The sequence below is a fragment of the Lolium perenne genome, chromosome 6 (assembly GCF_019359855.2).
Source record: "Lolium perenne isolate Kyuss_39 chromosome 6, Kyuss_2.0, whole genome shotgun sequence".
Taxonomy (NCBI): domain Eukaryota; kingdom Viridiplantae; phylum Streptophyta; class Magnoliopsida; order Poales; family Poaceae; genus Lolium; species Lolium perenne.
In genome coordinates, this window is record NC_067249.2 from 93,935,061 (window position 1) to 93,944,411 (window position 9,351).

Consider the following 9,351-nt stretch of genomic DNA (forward strand, 5'->3'; position numbering starts at 1 on the left):
TGCTTTTCCAAATCATGGTCAGGCCGAGCTCTAATAAGAGAGCAAAATCTCGCCCAAGCCTCGGGCAATTTCTCTCCATCTTCCTGGTCAAAATTATAAATTCTCTCGCAAAGCAATATGTTGAGCACTAGCAGGAAAGTATTTACGGAAGAAAACATCAAGCAATTCTTTTGGACTTTTAATAGAATTAGGTGGCAAACTATTATACCAAGTTTTAGCGTCATCCTTTAATGAGAATGGAAAGATTTTAGCAACAAAATAAGTACGCATCTTGACATCATCAGAAAACAAGCTACTTAGAGTAGATAACTCAATCATGTGTTCAACAACACTTTCTTTTTCAGTACCACAAAAGGGTGTTTTCTCAACAATAGCTATATGAGATAGATCAAGAGAAAAATCATAATCTTTATCCTTAATGTTTATAAGAGATGTGGCAAACTTAGGATCAGGAGACAGTTTATATCTAACAAAGCATGTTACGCAAGCAACTTTTTAATTTTTCTTGAAACTTTAGTAGCATTGCATTTTTCAATAAAATCATCATTAAGCTCCACATAATCTTCATCAGGATCATCACTAAAATAATCAAGTTCAGGTGAATTAACAGGTGTAGTAGCATTAGGAGTTTCAGTATTTTCAATTTGTCTAGACCTAGCAATCGTAGCATCTAGAAAGGATCCCAATGAACCACTATCATCAAGCACAACAGAAATATTATCAATATTATGAGAGTTTTCAGATTCAAAGAAGTACCCGCATGTGAAGCATGTGGCGGTGAAACAAGTTTATCAATCACAGATGGTGAATCAAGTGTAGCGGAGGTATTCGAATTGTACCTTTTCTTGTAGTGGATGGTAATATGGCGACCTTAGTATCGCGAGGTTTACCCATGATGGAGAATTTGCAGCGAACAATATTAATCCAAGTGAACTTCCAAATAAAGCTATGCTCCCCGGCAACGGCGCGTAAAATAGTCTTGATGACCCACAAGTATAGGGGATCGCAACAGTCTTCGAGGAAGTAAAACCCAATTTATTGATTCGACACAAGGGGAGACAAAGAACACTTGGAAGCCTTAACAGCGGAGTTGTCAATTCATTGCACCTGAAAACAGACTTGCTCGCAAGAGTTTATCGATAGTAACAGTTTTATAGCAAAGAGTAGTGAAATAAAAACGGCAGAGTAACAAAGACAGCAGTAGTGATTTTAGTAAACAAAGGATTAAAATACTGTAGGCACGGGGACGGATGACGGGCGTTGCATGGATGAGAGAAACTCATGTAACAATCATAGCAGGGCATTTGCAGATAATAATAAAACGGTGTCCAAGTACAAAGCAATCAATAGGCATGTGTTCCAATTATAGTCGTACGTGCTCGCAATGAGAAACTTGCACAACATCTTTTGTCCTACCGGTAGGTGGCAGCCGGGCCTCAAGGGAAACTACCGGATATTAAGGTACTCCTTTTAATAGAGTACCGGAGCAAAGCATTAACACTCCGTGAACACATGTGATCCTCACATCACTACCATTCCCTCCGGTTGTCCCGATTTGTCACTTCGGGGCCATCGGTTCCTGACAGCGACATGTGTATACAACTTGCAGGTAAGATCAATAAACAATGAATATCATGATGAAACAATAACATGTTCAGATCTGAGATCATGGCACTCGAGCCCTAGTGACAAGCATTAAGCATAACAAGTTGCAACAATATCATCAAAGTACCAATTACGGACACTAGGCACTATGCCCTAACAATCTTATGCTATTACATGACCAATCTCATCCAATCCCTACCATCCCCTTCGGCCTACAGCGGGGGAATTACTCACACATGGATGGGGGAAACATGGCTGGTTGATGTAGAGGTGTTGGCGGTGATGGCGGCGATGATCTCCTCCAATTCCCCGTCCCGGCGGAGTGCCGAAACGGAGACTTCGGCTCCCGCGACGGAGTTTCGCGATGTGGCGGCGTTCTGGAGGGTTTCTGGCGACTTCGACTTCTCCCCGTGCGTTTTTAGGTCGAGGCCGATAAATAGTCCGAAGGAGGGCGTCGGAGGCCGGCCGAGGGGGCCACACCACATGGCCGCGCGGGCCCCCCTGGGCCGCGCCGCCCTATGGTGTGGGGCCCTCGGGCCTCCACCTGACTTGTCCTTCTGGCTCCGTCAGTTTTCTGGAAAAATAGGGCCTTCTGCATAAATTCCGAGGATTTTCCCGAAAGTTGGATTTCTGCACAAAAACGAGACACTGTACTTTCTGAAAACAGCGTTAGTCCGTGTTAGTTGTATCCAAAATACACAAATTAGAGGCAAAACAATAGCAAAAGTGTTCGGGAAAGTAGATACGTTTTGGACGTATCAGTACTTTATTCATCTGCTACATAAAAACCCCCTGAATACTTGTCTGTGAGCATTTACAGTGAATCCTTCATCGAAACTGCTTGTCAACACCTTCTGCTCCTCGTTGGGTTCGACACTCTTATTTATCGAAAATACTACGATACACCCCCTATACTTGTGGGTCATCAATGACTGACCGTGACTTGCCAGCCCGATGTTGCTGTCCACGAACATCGTCGCGGCTACCGACGAGGAGTTCGCCAAGTGGTGGTCGGTGTAGGACAGTTGTGCCATCATCGATGTCGACAAACGAGTCTAACTACTGCTTCTTGTCGTCGTTCTGGGACCGAGATGACGACGACGACATCGACATGGAGGACAACGACGGCGACGGGGCGGACAACGGCCCCGCCATGGACTGGAGCGCCTTCGACAAATGCCATTAGATATAGGTTATTTTAGTTTGTTTAAATTTTCTTTAAATTTCATGTGAATCGATGTAAAAAAACCTAAAATCAGAATAAAATTTGTTTAGTTTATAAATTCTATTTTCTTTTCTTTTATGCATTTGATTTGATCGTTGGGGTCAATTTAGGGGCGCCGGTTAGGGCAGTAACCCGGTTCTGCTAGAGGCTGCCCTGTGGGCCCTGCGGAGCACTTCCCTCCCCCACGTGCTCGTCGTCCTCCCCTCGCATCTAACGTTCCCAGAGAGGGGAGGAGGAAGGAAACATAGATCGCGGTATTGCTCGTCCTAGGGATTAGTGGGATCATCGCGAGTTCGAGGAGAGCAGCGCGGGCCGAGTGCTCAGGATCTCCTTCTTCCCCCGATCATCCAATCCGATGGTGCTGGTACTCGCGCTGGGGGATCTGCACATCCCGCACCGCGCGCCAGACCTGCCCGCCAAGTTCAAGTCCATGCTCGTGCCGGGCAAGATCCAGCACATCATCTGCACGGGGAACCTCTGCATCAAGGTACGCTGGTCCCTCCCCTCCCCGCGATCCCTGCTCGATGCGCGATTGATTGTCGGTCGTTACGTTTCCAATCTGGTTGACTAGTTCGCCAAACCATGCTTAGCATCTCAGTTGTTCGGTGTTGCTTCGGGATCACCTGCACCCATACTGGTTTCTGCGAGCTGATTATTGCTCGAGTAAGCTCACAATTGCTTGTTTGTCTGTATGATTCGGTTGGGCATTAGTGGTGGGTGGGTTGAGATTACATGGGACACCAAGAAGTAGATCATGTTTGCTTTTGGCTGAACCACTTGATAACTGATGGATGCCATTTGCTTCAACATTGGCAATGCCCTAAACTATACAAAGAATATGTCTAACACTTATCAATTCCGACAACAGTTACTACGTGTAGTGCTCTGGAAACAAATAATTCTCCACCACATGGTAGCGAGCTAAAGTCTTCTATCAGAGTACGCTGGAGATACTTTTGGTTAGGTGCACTAGAGTACAGTCAATGCCCCCTTTTACGTTGAGACCAACAATGTTAATGTGGCCGATTTGTCTCTCAGTATTTACTTTTACCCTTCTGGCCCTCTTAACAGAAAGTCTCAACCTTTTCCCCACTGTTGATACTTTGTCAAAACTCAAAAGCGCACATCTAACTGATTAATGGGCTCACGTATCCTAAGAGAAACTCTATATTTATGGTGCCAACTAAGGGACATAATATGAGAAACTGTAGTTTAGTTGGGTCATTACTAGTGTCATTTTTAGTCTGTAAGTACCACGCCCGCGGTGGGAGAAATTTTTGATCATTATGTCTCTTCTCATTCTGAAAGTATCATGCTTATTCACAAAATGGTGGCTCTGCTTATAACATTTGTATGCTGATCTTTTACGTATATAAATCTCTAAATGTAAATACAACAAATCATATGAACACTCAAAATTGTTGTTTGCTTGTGGAATAGTTTCGTGGTTAGGTTTTCTTTGATCAAAACATATGTGGTATTTAAAGGCCATTGACTGATTTCTCTATTGAAGCACATATAAGACATTTTTTGCTCCACTAAGCCTGAATGTATTTTCTTGCTCCAAATGATCAACTGTGATATGTTAATTCATCATTTCACTTTCTTCTTACTGCTCACTTATCATAAATTTATTTGTTGTCTGGTTGCTCAGAGTAACTTATTTTAAGAAAAATAATTCCAGATGTTACTCCACCATGCCTGGATGCTGATAATTTTTTGTGATTGAATGATTAATTGTGCTTTACAGTTTTTATATGGCCCATTAAAATCGTTAAGTTTTACCTGTATCTCATGTTTTTTTGAGCCGAAACTAGTGCCTTCTAATATTTGGTCTGGTTGGTTCTTTAATCACCCAATACTCAGTTCTCTCTGGCGCTCACATGTCCATGGAAACAGAGCATGCCATGTAGTAAGCATGATATGTTATTGATGCAGGATATGACGTCTTTAGAGTGTGTGCCTCACCTCAGAAATTTATGCTGTGTGGATAACTGGAGATACTCGTTGTTTGTGGTGTGTTTGTGGTATTTGCTCCAGGGCAAGGGGGGATATATATTTGACAAGATTTACATACGTTCATAAAAAAGCCAATGGGTGTGATTGTGACTTGTAATGAACCAGCTAAGTAAGTTATTTGATCACACCCTTCTCAAAGGAACTGTACGTGAGACTCTCGCTGAATCTGAACAATTGTCAAATTCTATGACCTACTTGCACCTGCCTCCGAAGCTGATGCTGTTTCTAGAATGCCAAATAAAAGTGTTAATGGCTTAATGCAACCTGTTTAGTAAGAATGTAATATTATGCCTTAGTGCTATATTAATTCTGATCAAACAACAGGAAGTATGGCTACGTGGCAATTTAATTGACATCTAGGGAAAGATGTAAGGACAAAGGGAAGTTGATGTGTTTTACAGGGTTATGGACGTTCCCCGCGAAGTGTTGGGTCACGATGCTCAACTTCACAACATATTTTGTCACTTTTCAATATTTTGTATGATGAGTTGCTAAGCAATCCTTCTGATGGAATAGTTGATATTCTACTGTTTCCTCTACTGAGTTGTTATTTTCGTGGGGCTTGGTATTGCACTAACCTGATAACAGAGTCCTAAGTAATGTTCTCTTGTATGAACTGTAGTTTTTGTTTCTATGAAGTACTAACTCACAAATTCTTCAACATTCTTCTAGGAAATTCACGACTACCTGAAAAGCCTTTGCCCTGATCTCCACATTACCAGAGGTGAATATGATGAGGACGCTCGTTACCCAGAGACTAAAACTGTTACAATCGGTCAGTTCAAGCTAGGGCTATGCCATGGTCATCAGGTTTGCTTTAAAACCAGATTAACTTTCTTAGCTCTATTAATATCTATCATGCCGACTAAAATCATGCATAGTAGTGTTACATGTGCTACTTGGCATGTAAATCCGTTTTGATTGTGTCACGACTTCGCTTCACGTGAGGACATGTTCATTAACCTGATTAATTATGCTGCTTTTTCCTGTTCTGATATGTCTTGCTGCTCTCTCACTATTCCTGAGACTGGAGTACACAGTAGAGGACGAAATCACTTTAGCCACTAATCACCAGTGTCCTTCAGCTCTGTTGAGGGAGATAATGAATCTTATATTTCTTCCTAATGTTCTTATATCCTTGCCACACGCATATCGGAAAGATCGTTGTTTACCTGGGATAAGCCTTTTTTATGGTACTTAATACTGGTAAATTTCTAATATTTTCCTAGAATTGAAACATTATATTCCTGAACCACGATGGTGCCATCTGTCAGTTTATAGAAAGAAAATCAGATTTCACAATTCATAGCTACCTTATCTTCTTTATTTCTCCTTACACTGATGGCGGTTGGACTAGATATTTCAAAGATATGTAGGTGCCTAGAGACACTACTTTTTCTAATGATGTTTTCATGTTGATTACCATGGTTTGCACCCTTCCACCAGGAGGGCTGTTTGCACGTGATATCTCTGCATGTGGCACTAAAGAGATTGCATTTGAGCCCCGATCTAGACCAGGATTCCAGATCGCCACAGATTGGAAGGGATTCGTTGTGCGATCGCTGTTCTCCAAACAAACCTGAAAATATGAAAATCGCCAACATCGAATTCATTAGTTTGTAGCCGCTAACCTAGTGCGGCAGCTAGATGGCGAGGGACCACGTTAGGGAGCAGGGCTGAGAGGGAGAAATGAGAGAGATGGCAGGAAATAGTAGCTGGGAGCGATGCGCCAGTTCTTGGTTGAAGAAGCTGGGGAGCGGAGCAGGTTGAGGAAGCAGAGGAACGGGCAGCTTTGCAGTGGGGATTGGAGTAGCAGCAGACTAGAAATCAGGGCGTGAGTGAAAGGCAGGTCGCATCAAGAGGCCATTGGGTCTAATTGCGCTATGTAGATCTATTTATGAGGCGATGTCTTAAGTGTTAGTCTCTGTTTGGTAGGTCAGTATTTTCTAAACCGAAGTATTTCAAAACCAAAGTATTCCAATGCCTGGGTAACAAATACCACAGTTTTTCTCCTTTCTCAGTTTCAGAGAAAACAGGGTCAGACCTCTTTCTCCAATACTTCCAAAAAAAAAACCACACTTCTTGAGAATACTTCAATTTTAAAACCACAATATTTATTGGACCTTAGAACTTTCCTAAAAAACATAATTAGAACTTGTTAACTGTAGATAATCAAACTAGTGAATCGGAACCATCCGATTCATGAACCAGTTGCTGGTATGTGATCCATAGATATATACACCCATCAAATCCGATCCGTAGTAAGTAGCGAAACACGAACCAAATGAGCCACAAATCTGTTAATTAAGGTTATAATCATTTGCAAGATGGTTGTCATTTTTGTTGCTGGCATGGTCTGTTGCTGGGACTATTGGTAGGCGCTGTTTTGTTCAAGAGTTTTACTATTAGCGTAACTGCAAAAGGGTTGGGGACTTGGGGTTGGTTGGTAATGCAATGGCTGATGCTTTGGTTCACTTTCGGAAATACTTTAGAATCCTGTATAACAAGCTGAAACATGGCTAATGGAATCAAATACCAACAAAATGGTATTATGCTGGGGATGTCCATACCAAACAACATCTTTGTGCACTGTAGTGTGTGCATTTATGGGATTAATACTTTATTTACTAATCTGAGTTTACATTATCTGAAAGATAGTATTTAACGCCTTTTTTCTTCCTCTTTCTTCTGCCTCTCTGTTGTGGCAATACAATTTTCTTAGTTTCCAGAACTATTAGGATCAGGTGCTTATAACTGTTAAACATAGATATCTATGCCATATCATCAGATGTCGTTTAGGTCAACTGCTGCTCTCCGAGCCTCGTAGAGTGTAAACAGTAACATATGCTGTTACCAGGCGAAACCCCATGATTGAGATGTTGAATGTGGCCACCCTTGATGCAGTGCCCAAATGACCCAGGGTTGATTCAAAGAAAAAAGGTGTCTTTGAAAGTTCGAACTAGTGATGGATGCCATGTGGTTTAGCACTGACATGAGTAGTTGGGGTGAATGAGTGTGCACACATATTTCTCTCCATACATTGCCGCATCCTATATTTGCATCCAAGCAAAGAGAGTGTGATGAATGGATTGCCGCGCCCTATATTTGCATCAAAGCAAAGAGAGTGATGAATGTACGCACATACCTTTGCAGCTAGTTGGACGATCATATCCATAAAGTGATTTGATACCCTCTCCCTGAGGATATCAAGCATGTTCAGTACCCTGAACTTTGACCTTTTGCAGCGTCAGGATAGTTGGTTCACTGTGTCTGCTGCTGCATTCACCATGTTCTGCACCAGATTATGTTCTACTGAACATGATCTCCGAATGAACAACTTGTGAACAATGTATTTTTCAAATTCTGATAGACTATTAGACTCGTAAATGACTTCCATTTTATCAGTACCATATTAACTGCCGTCTTTAATTGTGCATTCTGTTGTTGATTGTCGTTGGAATATTTCTCCTAACCATTTCAACTCTACGGTGGTTATCAACAACCATCATCAGGTTGTTCCATGGGGCGACCTGGACTCCCTAGCGATGCTCCAGCGGCAACTGGATGTGGACATCCTTGTCACTGGGCACACCCACCAGTTCAAGGCCTACAAGCACGAGGGGGGCGTCGTCATCAACCCTGGCTCTGCTACGGGCGCCTACAGCAGCATCACCTATGACGTGAACCCGAGCTTTGTGCTCATGGACATCGACGGCCTCCGTGTTGTTGTGTACGTGTATGAGCTCATTGACGGCGAGGTGAAGGTCGACAAGATCGACTTCAAGAAGACCGCGACGATGCATGGCTGATGACACCTGCCCATGGCAGAGATCCATAGCCTGTCTGTTATTCTTTCCCTCCTTTCTTGCAGATCTTGTTAGTCTTTTGTACTGGCTGTGGTTACAGATTAGTGAATGGGATTGTCAGAGGAGTGTGGTGTTAAGTTGCTATCGGGTTTGTTGTCGATTAAGAAAAACCAGGCTTCCAGTGGCCTCTCAGTTTGAACATAAAGTGGATAGAATGAACGGAAGATTGTACAGAGGCTGTTCCTTTCTCATATAATAAGCCAAACAGCGAAACCGGAGGTCCTTAAATCTGACTATCTCGATCACCATCTCTAGCTGTGTTGGACCTATATTCAGTCACGATATCAACTACTCCCTCTATTTGGGAATGCATTGTGTATAGTTTCGCTAAAGTGGAACTTTGTAAAATTTGACCAAATATGTTAAAAAAGTAACATGTACAATATCAAATAAATATCGTTAGAATGTCATGAAATGTACTCTTATAGTTATACTTTTCTTATAACTTTAGTCAAATTTTACAGAGTTTGACCTGAACCAAAGCTAATATACAATGTATTTAGAAACAGGAGTGTAAATCAAGACATCCCATCCCAACCCTAAGAGCATCTCCATCCATCCCAACCCTAAGAGCATCTCCATCGGGCGCGCTAAACCACACTGCCGCCACGCTGTAAAAGGATGGCGCGCGCTGGA

At 42.5% G+C, this 9,351-nt stretch overlaps 1 protein-coding gene across 1 annotated transcript; it reads left to right on the top strand.

Moving 5' to 3' along the window:
- The first annotated feature begins 3,045 nt into the window (after positions 1–3,045).
- LOC127344940 (vacuolar protein sorting-associated protein 29) lies at positions 3,046–8,888 on the top strand. The gene is made up of 3 exons (XM_051371322.2): positions 3,046–3,317; positions 5,522–5,659; positions 8,362–8,888. The coding sequence occupies exons 1-3, from the start codon at positions 3,186–3,188 to the stop codon at positions 8,656–8,658; spliced, it is 567 nt and encodes a 188-aa protein (XP_051227282.1). The 5' UTR covers positions 3,046–3,185; the 3' UTR covers positions 8,659–8,888.
- Positions 8,889–9,351: the final 463 nt, after the last annotated feature.